At 37.4% G+C, this 26,169-nt stretch overlaps 1 protein-coding gene across 1 annotated transcript in view; it reads left to right on the forward strand.

Annotated features, from left to right (window-relative positions):
- Positions 1–4,153: 4,153 nt before the first annotated feature.
- LOC108514800 (UDP-glucuronosyltransferase 2B18-like) overlaps positions 4,154–26,169 on the forward strand; it is a 25,053-nt gene continuing 3,037 nt past the window's right edge. The window contains 7 exon segments of the mRNA XM_017851284.1: positions 4,154–4,934; positions 6,641–6,713; positions 6,715–6,741; positions 6,743–6,793; positions 21,217–21,348; positions 24,845–24,932; positions 25,769–25,988. Coding sequence (XP_017706773.1) covers positions 4,210–4,934; positions 6,641–6,713; positions 6,715–6,741; positions 6,743–6,793; positions 21,217–21,348; positions 24,845–24,932; positions 25,769–25,988 — 1,316 coding nt within the window. The 5' untranslated portion in view covers positions 4,154–4,209.

Genomic DNA, 26,169 nt, shown 5'->3' on the forward strand with positions numbered 1-26,169 from the left:
TTCTCTTTGAGACAAGGTCTTGCTTTGTCACCTAGGCTGAAGTGCAATTATGCAATCATGGCTTGCTGCAGCCTTGAAATCTCAGGCTCAGGTGATCCTCCCCACCAAAGCCTCCCAAGTAGCTGGGACTATAGTCACACCCCAGCACACCTGGTCCATTTTTTTGTAAAATGTTTTTACAGAGTGGGTCTTGCTATATTGCCTAGGCTGGTCTCAAACTCTTTGCCTTAAATGATTCTCTCACCTTGACCTCCCAACGTTCTGGGATTACAGGTTGAGCTACTACATTTGGCTCCTAGACCCAGTTCTCAATATCTTTCCTGGCTTAGCATCTGGTGATCAAAGCTATAACTAAATATATATTTTTAATTGAATTGGGTGGAATTTTTAAACCACTATGTGAGTTTTGTCTACAGTCAGACACTCACGAAGAAGCTGCAGGAATTGAATCATTACAGTGTAATGGTTCACTGACCCTATAGTTTTCTCTGGGGAGCTAGTGGCTAAGCTGCTTGCAGTCCCTTTTGTTCTCACACTTAGGAGGCAAATCGGAGTGATGATGCAGGAAACTTCTAGCTCCACCTTCCTATGTACCTGTTCACATTGTAGGACTAACAGACAGAATGACCTTTCTGGAAAAAGTAAAATATAAAATGCTTTAAGTTTTCTTTACCTTTTGTATCCAGGATTATGACTTTCATTTTTGGTAATCATTTTATAGTGAGGCATTAGATAAGTGTCTTTTATTTTAAATGAGTTATCAAAATAAATAGAAAAGAGTTAAATGAAATCTATGTAAATATAAATAATACATTTTTATATATCTGTCCTACATGCAAAACTCTAACAGTGATACCAATGAAAGACTAATCAAAATCTAATTGGGAATAGAAGTAATACATTTCTTAAAATAGTTACACTTTCTTTACAGACAGTTAACCATTTTCTTGATACTTGTTAGAGTAATGTCAAAAAAATAAAATAAAATAAAATAAAAAACAGTATTAATACTTTGGAAGATGTATGGTTTGTTATACATAATCTCCAAAGCCCACGGGCTGGAATTGCTGAGTTGCCCAAACAGCAAAGATGGTGACCCATATCTCTCTCTGTGAGCTCTGTCCCAGGGAGTTTTCAAATCTCTGTAGGCCCAAGAACAATGGTGGAAGTGCCTGGAGTCCCACGTTCCAAGGTCCCACCCAGTGAGGCGGAACAGGATCTGCAACCTACCTGAAGAAGCAGTCTGGCCATGTTTTGGTAGAGTAGCTGTGTTGTGCTAGGGAATTCCTTCCTTCCCCTGATGGATTTGTACTGTCCAAAACTCAAATGCCAGGACAGCTAAGTTGCACAAACAGCAAAGATAGTGGTCCGGGTACCCAGCGTGGCTGAGAGTTCTATTCCAGGGAGGCCCAACACTCCTATCATGGCTGGTTGAAATTCCAAGCCAGTGAATCTTATCCTGTGAGTTGCTGTGAAAATGGGACCCATAGACTGTCACTGCTTGGCCCCCTGAATTCAGCCTTCCACTTTGCAATTCTAACCTTCCACTTTGCAAGAGTTACAGCTACTTTTGCCAGGAAGCCCTGAAAGCCAGAGTATCTAGACAGCACGTATCTACATGTGCCTGAGTGACTGCTCTGCTGAGACTCCGCATACCTCTGTGTGTCAGACTGAAGGCCCTGGTTGAGTGGGTTCATGAGGGGATCTCGTGACCTGAGGGTTACAAAAATCTGTGAAGAAAGCCTGTTACTTGGAGTAGCACATGCACTCACCACTTCCCTGGGTGAGGACATTTTCCTTGGTTCTGTGTTGCTACCAGGTTGGCTGCCGTTCTGCCTTGCTTTTCTTCATTCTCTGTGGATCAAATTGTTTCCTTAAATAGTCCCAATGTGAGTGCGTGTATGTTTCAGTTGAAGGGGCTCTATTTACTCACCCCTTCTGTTCCTCTTTGTGAGAGCCATGCATGTTACCTACCTTCAGTCAGTCATATTGGCCACTCTTCCAGCTTAAGATATTTTTAGAATATATCTCATATTAAGTGTTTTCACTAATACAAGGCATACTTCTGAGATGTTGCAGATTTGGTTCTCGGATACTACAATAAAGCAAATATTGCAATGAAGTGAGTCACACAATTTGGTTTCTAAGGCATATAAAAAGTTATGTTTACACAATGCTGTAGTGTATTCAGTCTGCGATAATATTAAGTCTATAAAGTACATGTCTTAATTAAAAAACACTTAATTGCTAAAGAGTGCTAATGATCATCTGAATCTTCAGTGAGTGCAACTTTTGTTGATGGAGTCTCGCATCAATGTTGATGGTTGATAATTTATTATGGTGGTGGCTGCTAGTAGTTGGCACGGCTGTGGCAATTTCTTAAAAATAAGACAACAATGGCATTTGCCACATACATTAACCCACCCTTTCACAAAACATTTTTTTCAACATGCAATGCTATCAGATAGCATTTTACCCACAGAGGATCTTATTTCACAATTGGAATTAATCCTATCAAACTCTAATGCTGCTTTATAAAGTAAGTTTAAATAATATTCTAAATCTCCTGTTGTCATTCAACAATGTTCATAATATTTTCACCAGGAGTAGACTCCATCTCAAGAAACCAGTTTCTTTGCTCTTCCCTAAGAAGTAACTCCTCACTTATTTGTTTTATCAGGAGATTTCATCAATTCTATTACATCATTAAGTTCCACTTCTAATTATAGTTATCTTTCTAGTTTTATTATATTTGCAATTACTTATTCCATTGAAGTTTTGTTATAGGACCAACAGGTTCATATGTTTACTGTCCAATAATAGTCCGATTACACTGAGACGTTAGGTTTGGCAGCAAAGAAGGAGTTTAATATTTGCAGGGCACTGAGCAAGGAGATGAGAAGAGAACCTCAAATCCAGCTCCTCAAGGAGTTCTGCGCTGGAGGTTTTAAGGAGATCATAGATGGTGATGGACTGGAAAATTTGGGTAATTGATTGGTCTGGGTAATAGGGACAAAGTTATCAGAACAAGAAACAACATTATTTGCTGAGTCAGTTCCTTGTGGGGTCCTCTAGATCAACTGGCATCAGTGAAGTCCCTCAGATCAGCTGGCATCAGTGAGGTCCTTCAGACCTACTGAGTCAGTAGTTTTATCAGTGTGCTGGACCTGAAGGAATATCTCAGAAGGAGAGTTGATCATTTCATAATGTTTAAGTTATTATCTATAGAGGAGTTAAGAGGAACTACAATCTCGTAACAAAGTCTGCATAATTCCACGACAATAGCCAAATAACTATGAGGAAGTGTGTCAGAGAACAAGCTAACCTAATGATTAATGCTGAATGTACTGTAAGCTTGATTTACTTTTCTCTTTTTCTCTCTTTATCTTTGATTACTTTAATAAAGTTTATAAAGATAGTATCATCTTGAAACTCTCAATATCTTATATCATGGTTGTAAGAATCAACTTGTATATGCTATATAATAAATGAACATTTAAAATATTATGTTACATAAAAGAAGCCACTCACGAAATACTACATATTGTATGATTCCATGTATTAAAAATCGTCCAGAATAGGCAAATCTATAGAGATAGAAATTCAATTAGCAATTACCCAGCACAGGGGAAATGCAGAAACTAGAGGTGGAGAGGAAAAGGCTAAAGGCTATAGGGCTTATTTTGGGGAGATAAAAGGGCTGTCAAATAGATTGTTGTAGTAGACACACAATTCTGTGAATATACTATGAAACAGTAAATTTACACAATAATTGATAAATTGTATGATATTTAAATTATACATCAACAAAGTGTACAAAAATGTATGGACCATGTTTAGTCATTTTATCTTTACTTTTATGTCAAATGGGCTGCAGAAACATGACCTTTCACTGCTACTATTCTGGACACTCTTCTAAAATATATTGCATAAGATAGATGGCATGTCCATACAAGATCCTTGATATTAGCTGCAGGATAGCACTCAGAAACATAAACGGGAAATTAATCACATCTGTGTAAACAGGTCATTTACCTTCATTTGTCTTCCTGCCATCCACATGCTCAGACTGTTGGTTTAATGATATTGTAAGTACTTTGAAGAACAAGGGTTACATTTTAACTTCTTGGCTAATTTATCTTTGGATATAACCATGAGAAATGACCGAAAAGAACAGCAACTGGAAAACAAGCATTGCATTGCACCAGGATGTCTGTGAAATGGACTTCAGTAATTCTGCTAATACAACTGAGCTTTTACTTTAGCTCTGGGAGTTGTGGAAAGGTGCTGGTGTGGGCAGCAGAATATAGCCATTGGATGAATATGAAGACAATCCTGGAAGAGCTTGTCCAGAGAGGTCATGAGGTGACTGTACTGGCACCTTCAGCTTACATTCTTTTTGATCCCAACAACTCATCCGCTCTTAAAATTGAAGTTTTTCCTACATCTTTAACTAAAACTGAGTATGAGAATATCGTCATGCAACAGATTAAGAGATGGTCAGAACTTCCAAAAGATACATTTTGGTTATATTTTTCACAAATACAAGAAATCATGTGGAAGTTTGGTGACATAATTAGAAACTTCTGTAAAGATGTAGTTTCAAATAAGAAATTAATGAAGAAACTACAAGAGTCAAGATTTGACGTCGTGTTTGCAGATGCTATTTTTCCCTGTAGTGAGCTGCTGGCTGAGCTATTTAACACACCCCTTGTGTACAGTCTCCGCTTCACTCCTGGCTACAGTTTTGAAAAGCAGTGTGGAGGACTTCTTTTCCCTCCTTCCTACGTACCTGTTGTTATGTCAGAATTAAGTGATCAAATGACTTTCATGGAGAGGGTAAAAAATATGATCTATATGCTTTATTTTGACTTTTGCTTCCAAATATTTGCCATGAAGAAGTGGGATCAGTTTTATAGTGAAGTTCTAGGTAAGTTCTTTTTTTTTTTCAATCTGTACCATGAAGATCTACTTATCTGTGTCTTTGAAGCAGAGCTTATATAAAGCCTTAAAGTCAGAGTAGTGGGGTTTTGGTAAGTGAATTTATAAAACGAAAATACAAGATGATCTATCAATCTCACAAATATTATAGAAAAGCTTAAATTATGGGGTCAGTTAAAACCCTAGGGCCATCACTCACACAGAACACCCCAGGAAATCATAACCCTATATATTAGTGCATCTAAGACTTTAAGCAATTACATATCTATTTTACTATACATTGCTTTATATCTTAAAAACAGTAAAACCCATCAAATAACATCTTACTGAATGCATGGATTTAGAATGAGTAGTTACACATTTTTCTTTTCTTTTTTTTTTTTTGTTTGTTTTTGTTGTTGTTGTTGTTGTTGTTGTTGTTGTCGTTGTTGTTTTGAGACGGAGTCTCGCTCTGTCGCCCAGGCTGGAGTGCAGTGGCGGGATCTCAGCTCACTACAAGCTCCGCCTCCCGGGTTTACGCCATTCTCCTGCCTCAGCCTCCCGAGTAGCTGGGACTACAGGTGCCCGCCACCTCGCCCGGCTAGTTTTTTGTATTTTTTAGTAGAGTCGGGGTTTCACCGTGTTAGCCAGGATGGTCTCGATCTCCTGACCTCGTGATCCACCCGTCTCGGCCTCCCAAAGTGCTGGGATTACAGGCTTGAGCCACCGCGCCCGGCCAGTTACACATTTTTCTACAACTATCTATATAACTGCCAAAATTATTTTTTCTTGTAAAGCTTAGCTTTCTTATTTAGAAATTAAAAGATGTTCCCATGTTACCAGAAGGTTTCCTTCACAGTAGAGAGAGATAATGTCCATATCTCAGATGCAAAAATCAATAAAGGTAATTTGAAGTTTCTAATGTTTCTATACTCTTTCATTAAAGAATTGAAAACCATTCATTTAAAGTCCAATCATCTTGTTGAAATGTGAAGATTATTATAGCTACATAGTTTTTTTTCAAACTATGTCTTCTTTATTAAAAAATAATAAGGGGACAGATTAAGGTTGAGTACAAATCTTTATTTTCAATATTTCTCAAAAATTTCTACTTAATTTACAAATATATTTTACTTAAAATAATATTTAAGATCTTAGCTTGAATCTAAAAGAGGTTACAAGATTTCAGCCATACATCTCCAACATAGTCCAGGAGTTCACTTGAAGAACCAAAGATAAAAGGATTGGCTTAAATGAGTTGTGCAAACTAGACTATTTCTTAGAAAAATTATTTTATGGGTGAAGTAAAATAGTTTGACTTATGGAGCTCAAAGAGTTGGTTTAAATGTCCATATGGCTCCTATTGAAGCTTTAAAAAGAAGTAAATTGATGTTTAATTCTCTATGACTTATTTTAATAATTGTTTATGATTGTGAGTATAGTGATGTGGACATTAGAATGTAGGCTTAACCTCAAATTTTCCTACTACTTTGCTTTCTTATAAGTATACATGGGCAAAAATAATCAATACATAAAATTAAAGTTATGTCTATAGATGATACTTATATATATTATAATATATATATATATATATTATATATATATTTCAAGCACAGACACTTTGCTATATTTTGCCTATATATTCTAATCCTTTCAGGAAAATTACCTAATGTAATTATCTTGTGTCATCCACCTTTTCTTTTTTTGTTATTCTTGTCAGGAATACCCATACATTATCTGAGACAATGGGGAAAGCTGACATATGGCTTATTCGAAACTCCTGGAACTTTTCAAATTTTCCAACATCCACTATTACCAAATGCTTGATCTTTGTGGAGGACTCCACTGCAAACCTGCCAAACCCCTACCTAAGGTAAACATACTGTCATTGCTTTTATTTGTTGGGCTTTGAAGTTTCAGTAGAAATGGACTCTAAAAGTCTTCACTCAGAGTGTTTGACTTACCCTGAAAGAAAGATGGAAGAGATTGAAAGCAGATACCAATTAGAAACTCATGTACATAGTGATACCATCACACATATGTGAGTTTTATGAGTGTTACAAATAGAGGGGAATACTAACGAGACTTTGAAAATAGAGTTGGTTAAATTAAAGTCTTCATTATGCAACACCTAAGAAGGTATTGATCATTCGTTCAAATAATATTTGCAAAGGGATAAGCACAAAACACAGGTAAGTGCAGAATTTTCAGAGAAAAAAAAATGGACACAGTTTCTGTCTCCACATAACTTCCATTCTACTTCAAAAGATAGAATATGTGCAAGTAATAAAAGTTATATAAAACCGGTTCCGGCACCAGCCTCTACTATGGCAGATGCGAGCAATAGTAGGAAGGAGAGGGGATGGAGTCAGAACCTTGTATTATTTATTCAGGGGAATGCTATGTCGGGGACGCCAATTATTAGGGGCACTAGTCAGTTCCCAAAGCCCCCAATTATAATGGGTATTACTATGAAGAAGATTATGACGAATGCGTGGGCTGTGACAACAACATTATAGATACGGTCGTTGCCTAGGAGTTTGCCGGGTTGACCCAATTCAGCTCGGGTAAGGAGGTTTAAAGCTGTACTTCTGACCCTGGCTCATGCGCTGATAGTAGGTATAAGGTTCCGATGTCTTTATGGTTTGTTGAAAATAGTCAACGGTTGGCGAACATAGGTGGCGGGGGTAAAATGGCTGAGTAAGCATTAGACTGTAAATCTAAAGACAGAGGTTAGGCCTCTTTTTACCAGTCCCGAGGTGATTTTCATATTGAATCGCAAATTCGAAGGAGCAGCTTCAATTCTGCCGGGGCTTCTCCCTCCCTCCTTTTCTTCCCTGTGGTAGAAGTAGATTGAAGGCAGTTGATTCGGGTATTTAGCTGTTAACTAAATTTTTGTGTGTTTAAGTCCCATTAATCTAGTAAGGGCTTAGCTTAATTAAAGTGATTGACTTGCGTTCAGTTGATGCAGAGTGAAATTTTGCAGTCCTTGTGTATTTCAGAAATTAAGTATGGTTTACTTACTAAGGGCTTTGAAGGCTCTTGGTCTTGCTTAACCTAAATTTCTAGGAGATAGATAGGGTTAATGGGGAGATTGGTAAGGGGAAGGTGGTGAGGGTAATAAGTCGGGAGAGTAGTCGTGTAGGCTTTCAAATTGTCATTTTATTTTTATGTTGTTGGATGTGGGAAACAATGGCACGGAAGTAGAGTAGATTAAGCGTACATAAAAGTATAGGTTGAGGAGGGTTATAATGGTTATGGTAATAGGAATAATAAAGTTGTTATTTTTTGTGAGTTCTTGAATAATAATTCATTTAGGTAGGAAGCTGGTTAGTGGAGGTAGGCCTCCTAGGGATAATAAGGTAGATGATATTAAGGGTATTAGTCAGGTTAGTTTACTTCAGGAGCAGGATAGCAGTAAGGTTGTGGTATTTGAATTTAGGTTGAGTGTTATAAATGCAGTGGCTGTTAGGATGATATAGATGGTTAGGTAGAAGTTGGTAATGTTTGGGTTATATGTTAATGTTGTTATTATTCAGCCTATATGGTGATTGAGAAGTATGCCAAGATCTTACATAGCTGTGTTTGGTTGAGCCCTCCTCAACTGCCCAACATAATGGATAAAATTGAGAGGGTAAGAAGGATGCTTATATTTATTGATGGTGAGATTTGGTATATAATTGAGATGGGAGCTAATTTATGCCATGTAAGAAGGAGCAGACTGGAGATTAGGAGGGTTCCTTGGGTGACTTCTGGGATTCAGAAGTGAAAGGGGGCTATTCCTAGCTTTATGGTAAGTGCTATTGTTATTATTAAGGATGAGTATTGGTTGATGTTGTTTCTTATGGTTCAATACCCAGAAAACAGGTTGTTGGAGAGGATGGCTATTATGAGAATTATGGATGCAGTTGTTTGTGTGAGGAAGTATTTGGTGGCGGCTTCTGTGGAACGGGGGCTTGTTTTTTTTTTTGTTTTTTTGTTTTTTTTTTTTTATTAGAATTGGAATGAAGGCTAGTATATTTATTTCTAGGCCTGTTCAGGTGAAAAATCAGTGAGAGCTTAGTGATGTGATGAGGGTGCCTGTGAAGATGGTGAAGTAGATGATAAGTTGAGCTAGTGGGTTGATTAGTATGGGAAGGGTGAAACCAACATTTTCAGGGTATGGGCCCGCTAGCTTATTTAGTTGACCTTACTTTAGGATAGGGTGTGATGGGTACCACGGAGAATTTTGGATTCTCAAGGATAGGTTCAATTCCTATGATTCTAGAAATAAGAGTATTGAAACCTCTATTACTTACTCTATCAAAGTAATTCTTTTGTCAGACATATTTCTAGGATTGCGGGGGAATGCTGGAGATTGCAATGGGTGTTGAAATATACCACATGAGAAGTGCCAGTGTGAGTGGGAGGAACTTTTTCATAGTAGACATATAAGTTGATTGTATCGGAATTGGGGGTATGCTGTTCCAATTCATAAAAATAGTGAGGTTAGGAGGAGTGTTTTGATGGTAAAGTGTATTGTGAATAATTCTGGAGAATAGATGGTGTATAATGTACCTAGAAAAATTATGGTTGTTAGAGCATTTATTATAATAATATTTATGTACTCAGCTGTAAAGAATAGAGCGGATGGATCTGCGGCGCATTCAATGTTGAAGCCTGAGACTAGTTCTGATTCACCCTCTGTGAGATCAAAAGGGGCTCGGTTAGTTTCTGCTAGTGTGGAGATGAACCATATTATAGCTAAGGGTCGTGATGGTAGGAGAAGTCAGAGGTGTTCTTGTGTTGTGAGGAGTGTTTGTAGGTTAAATGAGCCGCTTATTAGCAGGACTGGTAGTAGGATAATGGCTAGGGTAACTTCATACGAAATTGTTTGGGCGACGGCTCGTAATGCACCAATTAGTGCGTAGTTTGAGTCTGATGCTCATCCTGACCATAGGGCTGAGTAGACAGCTAAGCTGGATGTGGCTAGAATGAATAAAAGGCCAAGGTTGGAATTAATTAGGGGGTTGGGTATGGGGAGGGAGGTTCATAGGAGAAGGGCGATAGAAAGGGCTAAGTTTGGGGCGGTAATATAGAGGGTAATGGTGGATGTTGAGGGTTTTAAGGGTTCTTTGGTGAAGAGTTTTATTGCACTGGCGAAAGGTTGTAATAGTCCATAGGGGCCCACAGTGTTAAGTCCTTTGCGTAGTTGTATGTAGCCTAACATTTTTCATTCAATAAGTGTGAGGAATGCTATAGCGGCTAGTATGGGTGCAACAAGAAGCAGAAGGTCGATTACAGGCATGGTGTTAGAAGAGTAATTGAACCACTGATTGTAAAGTTTTAAGTTTTATGCAATTACTGGGCTCTACCATCTTAACAAACCCTGTTCTTGGGTTGGGTGTGTAATGTTCTGTTAGATTGAGATTATATCATCTATGGAGAGAGGGTGTTTTGTGAAGTAGGCCCTATTTCTCTTATCCTTTCATATTGGGAGAAATGTAAAATAGATAGAAACCGACCTGGATTGCTCCAGTCTGAACTCAGATCATATGGGACTTTAATGGTTGAACAAATGAACGCTTGATAGCTGCTGCACCATTAGGATGTCCTGATCCAACATTGAGGTCGTAAGCCCTGTTCTCGATATGGACTCTAGAATAGGATTGTGCTGTTATCCCTAGGGTAACTTGTTCCGTTGGTCAAGTTATTGGGTCAATTGTGTGTTGATTTGCTTTGGCTGGTGTAGACTTGGCATAGGTTGTTCGGAGGTTGGGTTATGCGCCGAGGTCACCCCAATCAAAAATTTTAATGCAGGTACTGTAGTTTAAAGTCCATAGGTCTATATGGTTTTTATTACATTAGTATACTGAAGCTTCATAGGATCTTCTCATCTTATTGTTTTATGCCCATCTCTTCACAGGCAGGTCAATTTCACTGGTTAAAAGTAAGAGACAGTTAAACCCTCATGGTGCCATTCATACAAATCCCTATTTAAGGAACAAGTGATTATGCTACCTTTGCACGGTCAGGGTACCGCGGCGGTTAAACATGTGTCACTGGGCAGGCGGTGCCTCTAATACTGGTAATACTAGAGGTGATGTTTTTGGTAAACAGGCGGGGTTAGATTTGCCGAGTTCCTTTTACTTTCTTAACCTTTCCTTAAGAACATGCCTGTGTTGGGTTAACAGTGTGAGTAGTAATGATTTTATTAGTTATTTGTTATTATTAGACTGTTATCAGTGAAGTATTTCTATCTGATGTAGGCTTATACAGTGGAGAAAATTGTTCATGTTACTTATATTAACATTATTGTTTCTACAAAATAATAGATTAATCCAATGGGTTGTAAGGAGTTCAGTGATATGTCTGGGATTTTTAGGTGTTTGGATGTTGAGCTTGAATGCTTTCTTAATTGGTGGCTGCTTTTAGGCCAACTGTGGAAGCTGGGTTTTTTACTCTCTGTGTAAGGTTTTTTCCTAGTGTCTAAAGAGCTGTCCCCTCTTTAGACTAACAATTAAATTTACAAGGGGATTAGGTGATTCTGTAGGTAAATTTGTGGTTGAACTAAAATTCTATCTTGGATAACCAGCTATCACCAGGCTCGTTAGGTTTGTCACCGCTGCCCATAAATCTTCCCACTATTTTGCTACATAGATGGGTGTGCTCTTTTAGCTGTTTTTGGGTAGCTTGTCTGGTTTGTGGGGGTTTTGGCTATAGTTCTCTTTTTGAAGTTATTTCTAGTTAGTTCATTATGCAGAAGGTACAGGGGTATGTCCTTGCTGTTTTGTGCTTGGTCAGTTTTTTCATCTTTCCCTTACGGTACTGTATCTATTGCGCCAGGGTAAAATTTCTATCGCCTATACTTTTATTTGGGTAAATGATTTAGTTAGGTTTATTTGATAATAATATTGGTTAGGTTTGGGGCTAGAGTTGGTTCAAGGTAATCAAATTATATTGAGAGCTTCTGGGTGTAAGCCAGGTGCTTTGTGTTAAGCTATACCTTCGTGTATCCAAGTGCACCTTCCTGTACACTTACCGTGTTACGACTTATCTCCTCTATATAAATATGAGGGATGATTAGTTAAGGTAGTCTTTAAATATACTTGAGGAGGGTGATGGGCAGTGTGTGCTTGCTTTATGCCCTTATTCAATTAAGCACTCTGCTCTTAAATTACTGTGAAATCTTCCTTAGGCTCTTAGATTTCATAAGAGCTATCATGGAATTCTCTGGGGTAGAAAATGTAGCCCATTTCTTACCACCTAATAGGCTACACCTTGACCTAATGTTTTTATGAGTATACTTGTGCTTACTTTATGGCCTTTACTAGGGTTTGCTGAGGATAGCGGTATATAGGCTGAGCAAAAGGTGGTGAGGTAGATCGGGGTTTATCAGTTATAGTACAGGCTCCTCTAGAGGGATGTGAAGCACTGCCAAGTCCTTTGAGTTTTAAGCTGTTGCTTGTAGCATTCTGGTGAGTAGTTTTGTTAATTTAACTATTAGGGTTTAGGGCTAAGCATAGTGGGGTATCTAATCCCAGTTTGGATCTTAGCTATTGTGTGTTCAGAAGTATTAAAGCCACTTTCATAGTTTATTTTATATCAGCTATGGTTTTTTACAATTTAGATGGAATTTAGCTTTATTGAGGTCATATCTGAAACACTCTTTATACCCCGGTCTCTATTAGCTTGTGTTAATCGTATGTCCACGGTGGCTGGGGTGGCTGGCATGAAATTAACCAACTCTGATTACTATACTAGCATAGCTTAGTTAAACTTTCATTTATTGCTAAAGGTTTATCACTGCTGTTTTCTGTCAGGGTGTGGCTGAGCTAAGTGTTTTGAAGTGTGTTAGTACGTACTTGATACTTAGTCCTTTGATTGTAGCCATTTAGAGGGTTATTTCACTGGGGTTTGGATACTTGCATGTGTAATCTTGTTAAGAGTTAATAGAAAGGCTAGGACCAAGCCTGTTGTTTATGGGGTGGTGTAAGTCTATCTGGACATTTTCAGTGTCTTACTTTAGATAAGTTAAGCTACATAAACGGGGATTAGTTGGATTTTAGATATATATATATATATATAGAGAGAGAGAGAGATAGTTATGAAGCACTGTCTTTGGGGTTGTGATAGTGGGAGTTGTGGGTTTAGTAGTGGATGGGTATGTAAGTTGAGTAAAATCAGGGTAAAGAAATTAAATTTGGGAGGCAGCAGAGCAAAGCTGAAAAGAAAATTGTGTTAGTTGAGGGGAAACTGTTAAAGTTGTGTGCAGCCAAAAGATAAAAATTTAGGCTCTGGCTAAGTTGGATTGAGGCTTTTGTTTTTGGGGTTTGGCGAAGGTATCTATTTTCCTGGCAAGTGAAGTTGGAGATGAGGGAGGGGGGGTTGTGAAATTTTATCATAGTATTTGGTGTGAAAGGCAGTTGCTGGTGTGTTTAGTTATTGTCATGTCTTACAAGCATGAATTAATTAACACCTTGTGATAGTTATGCGAGGCTGGAATATGGAATGTAGGTGCAATCAACAATATTATGTACTAGGAATCAAAGACAGATCCTGCGACATACAGTGTTGGGGGGCCAGCTTTCTGTGATGGGGTCGTGTGCACAGCCGAAAGATAAAATAGCAAATGCATAGAGAGCTCCTGTGACTGGTTAATAGGGTGATAGACCTGTGATCCATCGAGATGTCTTATTTAAGGGGAACGTGTGGGTGATTTCATGGCCCTGCGGTAAGAACCAGATGCCAGATACAGTTCACTATAGCTACCCTCAAGTGTTATGGGCCCAGAGCGAGGAGAGTAGCACTCTTGTGCCAGATATTGATTTCACAGAAGATGGTGAACAAGGGACCACTAACTGAGGAGGGTATTCGTGGTGACAAGGATTTATTTGACTTAAATGTGCTATGTTCAATGAACGATCAAATGTACTATGTACTATTAAGGATATAAAGTACTGGTCAATATCCCTGGGGACAGGAGTTGACTTTGAAGGGTGGTGTTATGTTCTATAGTTAGATAAGCGGGTATGGTACTTGCTTGTAAGCATGTTTTTCGAGCATTTAATGTACTTATGTATTAGTATGTGTTATGTACAGGTAAGTATTTATAGTATTATATAATATCCATGCTGGCCAGCAGTAATGCACGATGTACACAGAATTACGGGGCGGATCAATACTTAAGTAGTACTTAAAGTTGATTCTCCATTAGAATACAAAGAGTAGTTTAAATTCGAATTTTAGCTTTGGGTGCTGATGGTGAAGTTAAGTGCTTTCTCTCTGAGTTGTCTTGGGGAGAGGGTCTCCATCACCGGTTTACAAGACTGGTGTATTAGTTTATACTACAAGGGCAGATTCATTTGAGTAGTTTGTTTTCGGCTAGGGAAGCAAGTAGCATTAGGGTTAGGATTGTGGTGAAGTATGTTATGGATGCTATTTGTCTGATAATAGTAAATGGATGGTTTACTGGTTGTCCTCCGACCTATGTAAGGGTTAGTAGGGTTATAATTAGGAGTCAGTATAGGAATTGGATGAGTGGGCAGAATACTATGCTTTGTTATTTAGATATATGAAGTGTGGGGATGAGTGCTAAGATAAGGATTGGTAGTAGAAGTGCTAATACTCCTAGTTTGTTGGGGATGGATAGTAGAATTGCGTATGTGAATAAGAAGTATCATTTGGGTTTAATATGAGGGGGAGTATGTTGGGGGTTAACCAGGGTATAGTTGTCTGGGTCACTTAGGAAGTCAGCTGAGAATAGCACTAGGGTTATTAGAGTCAGAAAGAGGAGTATCAAGCCTAGGATATCTTTGATTGTATAATGGGGGTGGAAGGTAATTTTGTCGGAGTAGGAGGAGATTCCTGAGGGGTTGTTTGACCCTATTTAATGGAGGAATAGTAGATGTAGGATTGTTAGCACTGTGATAATGAAGGGTGGGATGAAGTGGAGGGTGAAGAATTGTGTGAGGGTGGGGTTGTCAATTGAATATCCACCTCAGACTCACTGGACAAGGTTGGTTCCAATATATGGAATGGCTGACAGGAAATTTGTGATTATTGTGGCACCTCAGAATGATATTTGGCCTCATGGGAGTACATAGCCTATGAAGGCTGTTACTATGGTTGTGAGTAACAGAGTAATGCCAATATTTCAGATTTCTAAGAGGAGGAATGAACCGTAGTATAGGCCTCTGCCAATGTGTAGAAAAAGACAGATAAAGAACATTGAGGCGCCGTTGGCGTGGAGATGGCGGATGGTTCAGCCACAATTCAGGTCTCAGGTGATATGGGCAATTGAGGAGAAGGCGGAGGAGATATCTGGCGAATAGTGTATTGCTAGGAAGAGGCCTGTGATGATCTGGAGGGTTAAGCAGGTACCGAGAAGTGAATCAGAATTCCATCACATGGAGATGTTGGATTGAGTGGGGCGATCAATGAGGGAGTGGTTGATTATTTTTATTAGTGGGTTGGATTTGCGTGTTGCAGTCATTAGTGTTTTTGTAGTTGAAATACAATGATGGTTTTTCATAACATTATTCATGGTTACAGTCTATGTGGGAATGATGACATATGCTTTATTCTTATTAAGTGCACTATTAGTTATGGGTTTTGTGGGTTTTTCTTCTAAGCCTTCTCCTATTTATGGGGGATTGGCGTTGTTAGTGGTGTGGTTGGTTGTGTTATTGTTTTGAATTACGGGGAACTTATATAGGTTTAGTGGGTCGTTTTTATTTATTTGGGGGCTATAATGGTTGTTTTTGGTTACATTACGGTGATGGCTATTGAGGAGTACCCTGAGACATGGGGCTCAGGGACTGAAGTTTTAGGGAGTGCTTTGGTGGGGTTAGTAATGGAAGTGGGTTTAGTTTTATGGGCATCAGAGTATGATGGATTGGTGGTAGTGGTTAATTTTAATAACATGGGGTTTGAGAGGTTTTTGAGGGGGAATGGTCAGGGTTGATTCGAGAGGATTCTATTGGCACGGGTGCTTTATATGATTATGGCCGCTGGTTGGTGGTGGTTATTGGTTGGACATTATTTTTAGCATGTATATTGTGATTGAGATTGCTTGGGGTAACAGACTACGTGATTACGAGTAAGTCTAGGGTAAGTGGGATAAGGAAGGAGAGGAAATAGTGTTTAATTATACCTTGTTGAGTGGTGGTGAAAGTGGAGGCGGCAACCTGGGTTTGTAAGATTGTTTTGGGTATAGATTTTTCTAGTCAAATTAAGTCTAGTAAGATAGAAGCTAGGTTTTGGCTTATAAGCAGGTTTTGGTGGGGGGTTATGCGTTGGATTGTAGTAAGATAAAATCCTAGTATGTTGGAGAAATTGAACATGTATAGTGGAGTTTTTATTATAAGTTTGTTGGTTATGAGGCTAAGGTCTAAGGTTACTAGGAATCCTAGGGCAGTTACGTTTAGGGCTGAGAGTTTTAAGTAGAGTGGAATTGTTGTATGAGGGAGTGAAGTGGGAGAGATACTGTTAGTAATAAGGAACCCTGCGATTACGCTGCTGATTGTGAGGTGTTTAATTGGGTTTAATAGGGTAGGAATGCCTTCGTTAATGTTGATTAGGGTTGGGAAGTGGGGTTGTCCTGTTAGGATGAGAAGGATGATTCAGGTGCTGTAGGTGCTTGTTAGGGAGGTGGCAATGAGAGTAATAGATAGGGCTCAGGCGTTGGTATATTATGTGTTTGCAGTTTCGATGATGAGATCTTTGGAGGAGAAGCCTGTGAGAAAAGGCATGCCTGTAAGTGCTAGATTACCAATGATTAAGGAGGTTGAGGTGAAGGGTATTGTTTTAAATAATCCTCCTATTTTTTGAATATCTTGTTCATTGTTGAGGTTATGAATAATAGATCTGGAGCTTATAAATAGTATGACTTTGAAGAAAGCGTGAGTACAGATATGTAGGAATGCTAGATATGGTTGATTAATGCCAATAACAACTATTATGAGGCCTAGTTGACTTGAAGTGGAGAAGGCTGCAATTTTTTTGTTATCGTTTTGTGTTAGGGCACAGATTGCTGTGAATAGGGTGGTAATGGCTCCCAGGCATAGTGTGAGACTTTGAATTGTTGTGTTGCTTTCTACAAAGAGGTGAAAGTGGATGAGTGGGAAGATTCTGGCTACAACCATAGTGCTGGAGTGGAGGAGAGCTGAGACTGGAGTTGGACCTTCTATAGCAGAGGGAAGTCAGGGGTGGAGACCGAGTTGGGCTGATTTTCCTGTTGCTGCTAAGAGGAGGCCTATTAGTGGGAGGAAATTTGAATTGGAGTCTAGGATAAGTATTTGCTGAGGGTCTCATGAGTTGTAGTGTAAGAGGAATCAGGCTAGGGTTAGGATGATGCCAATATTGCCGATGTGGTTATATAGTATTGCTTGGATGGCTGCAGTGTTAGCGTCTGTTTGGGCATGTCATCAGCTGATTGGAAGGAAGGATATAATTCCTACACCTTCTCATTCAATAAAGAGTTGGAAGATATTGTTGACAGTAACTAGAATTAGTATAGTGGTGAGAAAAATGAGTAGGTATTTAAAAAATTGGTTAATTTTTGGGTCTGAGTTTATGTATCATAGTGAGAATTCTATGATGGATCAAGTGACAAATAGTGCAACTGGAGTAAACATTATGGAAAAGTAGTCTAGTTTAAAACTTAGTGACAGCTCTCAGCATCAATTTGAGATGATGGTTTCTTGGTCTAGGCATATAAATATTCTTGTAGGGAGAAGGCTGATAATGAAGGTGGATATAATAATTATTTTTATATAGCATGGGTATAGTTTTTTTTTGCTAGGGTTGATAAAGGTAATGAGGATGGGAAATTAAGGAGGTCAAGGTTATTATGGTAATGGAGGTATATATGGTTATTACTTTTATTTGGAGTTGCACCAATATTTTTGGTTCCTAAGACCAATGGATAACTGTCATCCTTTAAAAGTTGAGCAAGCCATGTTGTTAGACATGGGGGCATGAATTAGCAATTTCTGCGAACTTTCTCAGTAAATAAGAAGTAGTAGGCTTCTATAGTTAGATTCACAATCTAATGTTTGGTTAAACTATATTTACAAGATAGCATAATATTAAGGTTAAGAGATAGGAGGAGGATGGGGGAGAGGTGTATAAATATTAGTGTATTTTCCTGTGTGAGGGAGGGTTTTATATTAGTAATTTATCTCTGGCCTATAATCAGTTACTCAGAAATATTATTAATTTTGCAATTATTATTTTGTTATTATTACTAACACTACTAATTACTTAACATGTGCAAGTCACTTGAGATATCGTTCTTCATTTAATAGAACCAGATTGTTCAGTACATCAAAATTATATTATCTTGTAAAGTCATAGTTGATAGATACCTTGTGGACTTGATTAAAAATAGACATATCAGTTTTGACACTAAGATGAGCTAGTTGAAATTCTAAAATTCTACCACAGGTAATAAGGATCTTCACCAGTATTGTAGCTTAAAACACTTTCTCAACAATATAAATGTGTTCCTTTAACATTTGCAGAGAAACTCAGTGTTCATTTGATCTTACTAAAGCATTTAAATCATTCTTCGTTGAGACCCCAAAGGTTTACATACTATAGCATGAACATACCCTATGAAAGCAGATGATTTTTGCCATATGACAAGCAACTCATTAAAGCTTCCTGTGGCAACTTGTCTCAACATCATAGCTGCCTGACAGAGAAGCACAGAGATAATGAACAATGCATGTATAATATAGAACAAATAATTTATAACACCTGTATCTGAATAGTACTCTTAGTTTCAGTACCAAAAAAATTCTGTCAGCATGTAAGATTATATTGTTTGTGAAAGAACACAATAAACTCATATATTTTAAATTAATATCACACTTTCAAGACATGTGTACAAAGCAAGCATTCTTTATTACATTATTAAGTAATCTCTTAAAAGACCATTTTTGTCTACATAAAACTGAGATTTTATTCCATTGTTAAAACCCAATATCTATGTTGAAAGCAAATTGCATGGGCTTCATATGATGACTTTCTCAAGAGGCAAAAGCTGAGGTAAGACTAATGAAAAATCTATGCCACCCTGCCCTACTCTTGAAAGATTTCCCCACTCACACTAAGGGAAACTGATGGTGTCAGTAAGAAGGGGAAGAGAGTAGGGCTTGTAGAAGGACAAGAAAAAGGATGACTAGTAGTGCAATAGTGATAATTACTACTATTAGCTGTTGTTACTAACTTGCAGAAAGATTTGAATGCAAGTCAGTGGTTGTGAAACCAGTTCTTTGTTTATTTTGTAAAATAATTGCTAACCCAGGTTGCTTTCATTTCAATTAAATATTAGATTCTCAGATAATTTCTATATAAGAGAATAAGACACTTGACAAAATGTATTAGGTGTTTTAAAAAATGAAATTTGCTATGAGTTTTATAATATATTCATGTGAAATCATACAGAGAAAAAATTAATCAAGGTGTACCTATTCAACATTATGGAAAATATGCATAAAATTAACATTGGAAGTAGCCCAACATCTTAAATGAAGGAATGATTAAAAACTTATACTGTGTGCATACAATAGCATTACAATAATTTTATCAGTGAAATATTCAATTACACTGTCAACGGTAACACAAATAAAGGGAGTTCGAAAATGATAAATGTAACAAGATGACAAGTTTTTGCAGGAGGAAAATGTATACACAATAAGAGTAGCATTTTCTAAATAAGTGTCACATCTGTACATTGAGCTATATAAATAGGTCAAAAGCCATGATGAAAAAATACACTTTGCATAAATAATATCACAACATAAAATTTTAGAAAATTTTATTTAAAAAATTTTTTCGTGCTTTTATAAAATTTCTTACATTAATTTTGTATTATTTTTATTATGTTATCACAGAAGAAGAAACAACCAGTCCATATCAGTGATGAATCTGTAGACAGAGATTAGATTCCTTCAACACTGCATGGATAAACAGGGCTCTCGGCATCAAGCTAATGAGGTTAAACACTGAACACCAGTTACAGTAAATATGGCTACAGACAACTGCAATCACACACAATACCTAGATGCCCCAAGTATTACCTGGAATAGCAGTACAATGACTCTTATGTTAAGATTAAAAATCATATTTTAAAAAACGCTCTGTAATATGTGGTCTGCACAGTTAACATTTGGACTTTTTTTCCTTGTTTTGTTAAGGACCATTAGGAAAAGTTTTACCACAATGATTAAATCTCAAAGTATTTAAATTTAAATATTGGCATACATTGGAGAACGCAAGTCAGAATAATTCACCAATTATTGGTGAATTGGTGAAATTCATCAATTTCATCCAAGCACATCTTCACCAGGAGTGTTACATGGTGTGAGTGAGCTGCTCAAAAGAGAGACAAGATCTCCCCTGCAGAAAGGCCTGGTGGCCTCTTCTATTCGGGTGCAAGTGCTGCCTCTGAGACACAACAAAGTGATGATGAGAGTTCCTCACATGCAATTATAAATAGCACATCAGTTTAACAGTGTGATCTCAGGTCAATAAGTGTTCCACCTAAACAGTAACCTGAAAATATGATCATTCAACTATGTAACTGTATACTGTACAATTCTGTATTATAAATGAGACTCCTGGACTAATTCACAGAAATTCCAAATTACAATACCCGACTCCAGAATGTCAGTGGTTCTTAACCATCAGCTTTTATATATTTTTTTTAATTTTTCAAAAACTACCGGAAAACTCTGACAAACTTTAAGTGAAGTATAAAGCACTGTAGAGAAACATAAATGTAGTTATAAAATTATCCCAACAGTGAGTAGCCTATCCTCAGAGCTCATAGTGAGGGAGGTAAACACTAATGGCTTCCAACTAAAAGAATCCTACAGAAAACCTGCCTGAAATCAACACAAGTGATTTAGTAGAACAACAATATACAATTAAAGCTGAGTGGTGCCACTTTCCAAGAACCTATATTAGTAATTTTAGTATTATAAGAGAAGAATCTGTGTATAATATTTTTAACATTATCTCCCTGACTACAATGTAATAGCTCCATTTCTTTTCTCCCTTACACACATGCACACAAATACATACACATACACACATATTTACACAAATATCCTTAACAGAGTCCACCTATCTCACATTATATATCTAATTGCAAAAAATCTGAGTGATTGAGTCAGTTGGAAAATATTTACGCCAATAATTCCTCAAAATACCTGATTTTCTCTCTTTAGTAACTTGTACCAATTCTTTCAGTAGTGCCCGCTATGCTGATATTCTTTTGTGATGAAACAAATTCTTTTTTCACAGGAAATGGAAGAGTTTGTACAGAGCTCTGGAGAACATGGTGTTGTGGTGTTTTCTCTGGGGTCAATGGTCACTAAGATGAAAGCAGAAAGGGCCAATGTAATTGCATCAGCCCTTGCCCAGATCCCACAAAAGGTAAGATGAAGTGTCTTACTGGTGTGGAAAACTACTGAAAGAGGCTGCTAAAGTTTGTAAGTAATCCAGTTGTAGAAACTTCTGACTAATGTGAAGTTGACCAAAAGTTGAAAAATTAGAACAAGGATAATCCTGGAGAGACTGTGATAAGTTTGAAAATTGTAGTTGCATTTTAAAAAAATGGTTTTAAGTATGAACATTCCCCTATGTAAATATGCGGACAATAAATTGTATGGAGAAAGGTATTTTAAAAGTGTTTGGAGACTTTTCAACTCCTGTCCCATAAAATTTTGAATTGTGTATGTGATCTACATGGAAAGAATATTAAAGAGCAGACTGAGCTCTTTATAGCCGAATATAGCCTTAAATGTGCTTGTATAGCATCCACCGACAGAAGTCATAGTTGTGCCTCAGACTTAGAGGTTGCATGTGGCCCTGGGGGAGTTTCTACCTTTGGTATGCATGAGTGGTTTCTATTAGCATCAGTGGGAAGTCACTACTCCATATGTATCCACCAAAGGCAACTTGAGACCCACAATTATTTTCAATTTCTGATATTAACACTCATATATACTGATGAATTTAACTCAATATATTTCAGGTAAGTGAAAATGGTGCTTAATGTAGTCTTTAGAATGATTTTCAGGTGTTTTCATAAAAAATGTGTATCCAGAACTGCATCCTTGTAGAAATACAAGTAAGACTTATGATCATTTTCTTCAGAACAGTTTTCCTAATCTCAGCAGTATCCAATGACTGAAGAACACTTGACTGACTCTTGAACCACCTCTATTACTTATTGTACTCTGGAAGCTCTTGGTGAATGTTTACAATTATGGGATGTAGTATTTCCATTTGCACTTAAGTCAAATGCTTATGTAAAATACCTGACAACAAATGGAGAAGATTGGCTCTGTTAGTAATTATGCAGTATATACTCTATTTAAAGACCTGTGGTAGTATAACATGATTGAATGTTATTAATTTAGGAATAATAACTGCCACATGTGGGGAGTAGGGGAGTAAGGAGAATGAATTCCAATCCTGTGATTAAATGTGTAAACTGTAGGCCAGGCACGGTAGCTCACGCCTGTAATCCCAGCACTTTGGGAGGCCAAGGCGGGCGGATCACGAGGTCAGGAGTTCGAGACCAGCTTGGCCAATGAGGTGAAACCCCATTTCTACTAAAGATACAAAAAATTACCCAGGCATGTTGGCATGCACCTGTGATCGCAGCTACTTGGGAGGCTGGGGCAGGAGAATCACTGTAAGAAGTGTATCTGAGTAATGTTCAGGGTACTATTCAGAGAAAGAACAGCCTAGGCTGACAGACAACTTGTCCAAGTATCCACACAGCCAGATAGATTTAGAGAAAGAGAAAAAGCAGCCAGCCCTGCCGGACTGCACCCAGCCAATGTCTGAAGCAGGAAGATGAAAGAGAAAGGGTGGAGATGGATCCTGCCCTGAAGGTGGACTCTGCGCAGTATAAAATGTGGCCCGACAAGGACTCTGCACTATCAGATTAACAACTCCTCTCAATGGAGGAAGCAGAAGAAAATATAGAAAGGAGTCAAACAGAAGGAAGCCAGGCACAGAAACAAGTTCAGATGCCCACTCTATAAAATATAGTAGAAATTTATTTTCTTCTATATAGAATAAGCCAGTGACCTTTGTGTATTTGTCAGTTACCTTCTAATTTCCTGCCTGATAAAGCTTTCTGTATTGACCTCTTCCAACCTTTTGCTGAAATCTGAGTTACTTTAACACTGATGTAGCAAATAAAAGTTAAACACTGTAAATTATTGTTCAGTTTATGAGGATTGCTTGGGAGTTTCAAAATTAGTAACTTAAACATAAAATGTCTTGGCTATAGCAGAACATATTGATCACTGTTGTCAAAGCTTTGTAGCACGTTGTCTCGGTGTTAATAATCAGTTGACCAAATTGAGCAAAACACAATTTTGAGTTTATTCCATAGCTGTATTTTTATTCATGATACCAACAGGTTCCTCATTTCTATGCCAAAAAGTATCCAAAGTTAGAAATACTGATAATACTCTGAATTTGCGTCAAAAATGGTCACTTGAAATTTATTTTGGAAGTAGTGCTTGATAATTTATACTTCCAATGAAGTTATACATACTACCTTTGCAGCATTAATCTCATTCTTATAAGTAGCTTATTTATGTTCTTGCTATTTTGTCAATCAAAGGACAACGGGCTCTAACCTACACACAAGTAGGTACATGTGAACTACTTGTCAAATTACTCAAAAAGAAATGAATACATTAAAATTAAATTTGGAAGATTAAAACTAGTATAAAATACATAAAAGAAGCACTCAGGTCATTATGAAATTGTTAGTTTTTTACACTAGAATTAAAATGAATAGTAAAATTTTTAATCATTTCTTAGAATATTTTATTTTAAAAAATTAATTTAATTTTAACTTTTAATTTCAAGGGTACATGTACAGTTTTTTTATATAGGTAAACTTGTGTCATGGGGGTTTATTGTACTGATCATTTCATCACCCAGATATTAAGGTTAATATCACTTAATTATTTTTCCTGATCCTCATTCTCCTCCCACTCTCCACCCTCCAATACACAGCAGTGTATGTTGTTCCTGTCTATGTGTCCACATGTTGTCATCTTTCACCTTCCACTTATAAGTGAGGATATGCCATATTTTTATTTCCATCCCTTTGTTAGTTTGCTAAGGATAATGGTCTCCAGCTCCATCTATATCCCTGCAAAATACATAATTTTGTTCTTTTTTTTATGGCTGCATAATATTCAGTAGTGTATATGTACCATATTTTCTTTATTCAGCCCATAATTGATGGGCATTTAGGGTGATTCCATGTCCTTGTTATTGTGAATAGTACTGCAATTACTATCCCTGTGCATGGGTCATTATAAAAGAACAATTTACAGTCCTTTGGTTCTATACCCAGTAAGGGGATTGCTGAGTTTCATGGTATTTTTGCCTCTAGGTTTTTGAGGAATCGCCACTGTCTTCCACAATGTTTGAACTAACTTACATTCCAACCAACAGAGTATGAGCAAGCCTTTTCTATACAAACTCGCCCACATCGTAATATTCTGACTGGTGTGAGATGCTGTCTCTTCATAGGTTTGGTTCGCATTCCTCTAATGATCTGTGATGTTAAGCTTTTTTTTCTTTTTTCATATGATGACTGGCCACACGTAGGTTTTCTTTTAAAAAGTGTAACAATTTTTTAAATACTTGAACTTTTCATTGATAATCCGATTTTTTCTAAGGTACTATTTTGGAAAATCATGATTTCCTTATGTGCCTAACTAATTATAAAAGTTGAGAAAATTAAGTGTGAGCATTCTATTTACATCAGTCTTTGAGTAGTTCTGATTTACTAACATCCCTTGATCTCATTCCTACTCTTTTTACAGTTCGAACAGTCTATCATTTTGAATTCCACTCATGGAATAAGATATTTTCTTCACTCTAACAGGTTCTGTGGAGATTTGATGGGAATAAACCAGATACCTTAGGTCTCAATACTCGGCTCTATAAGTGGATACCCCAGAATGACCTTCTAGGTAAGACTCTGGTGAATAAATATTGGATATATTAGTAACAGCACATTAGAGTGTTAATAGTTAATCATGAAACAAGCTTTTGAATATTTGTTTAGGAAAACAAAATGTAACTTCTTTATATTTATTTATCAGTCCTAGGGGAAAAAGAATACGCTACAATTATTGGCATTTTATGATACACACTCACATTCTTTATGGTCAGAATCAGCAAGAATCTTTATTTCAGGTGTTACTACATCTCACAGAATTTTTCAATAACTTCATGAGCTATCTCTCTGTCTCCTATTTCTACAACTTTACACCTGTTGTTTCCTCTCCTGCAGGGTTATTTCAAGTGCCACCAAAAATAATAGCTCTTCTATCACCAGTGACTCTGTATTTTCTGAAGGATTAAATTGCTAATCTTAATCATAAAGTGATGACAGGTCATGATGAAGTGTGACCTGTCCTTCCTCAATCCTCGCACCACCACCAACCCACTGCCTGCTGCCTTGCACACCCCACCTATCACACTCTGTGACTGCACTTAAAATAGCAGTTCACTTCATGCCCATCTCTTTGCTGTCTTCTTTATTGCACACTTAAAAAATCTAGATCGCACTTTTTCATTAGTCCAACTGGAACTCTTGTATTGTTTTGCAGTCTGAAGTCACACACACCATGCAGCCTTCACTTGCATACCCAGCACAAGTACATGTTTTTTCCTCTGAAGTCTGAAAAGTAATAGCTAATTAGTTAAATGTGTTATCTAGAAAATACTGTCACTTTCAGAGCCTTTCATTGTGTGTCTCATTTTATTCCTATGAATAATTTTGCTAAAATTCGTGCAATCGTAGGTCATCCAAAAACCAGAGCTTTTATAACTCATGGTGGAGCCAATGGCATCTACGAGGCAATCTACCATGGGGTCCCTATGGTGGGCATTCCATTGTTTGCCGATCAACCTGATAACATTGCTCACATGAAGGCCAGAGGAGCAGCTGTTAGATTGGACTTCGACACAATGTCAAGTACAGACTTGGTGAATGCACTGAAGACAGTAATTAATGATCCTTTGTGAGTAGAACAATATTTTTCACTAGGTGATATTTATAGATAGCTTCTCTTGTCAATAGTGAGTGTGAGTTTCATCCTTTTTATAAGAGAGTAATTCTGGAAGAATTTAAATGATTTAACCAATCTGAAACCTGCTTTTAGTTTGTATCAGTTATTTAAAACTGTATTTGAAACCCATACA

Source organism: Rhinopithecus bieti, unplaced genomic scaffold, assembly GCF_001698545.2.
Source record: "Rhinopithecus bieti isolate Rb0 unplaced genomic scaffold, ASM169854v2 scaffold_34437, whole genome shotgun sequence".
NCBI classification, from domain to species: domain Eukaryota; kingdom Metazoa; phylum Chordata; class Mammalia; order Primates; family Cercopithecidae; genus Rhinopithecus; species Rhinopithecus bieti.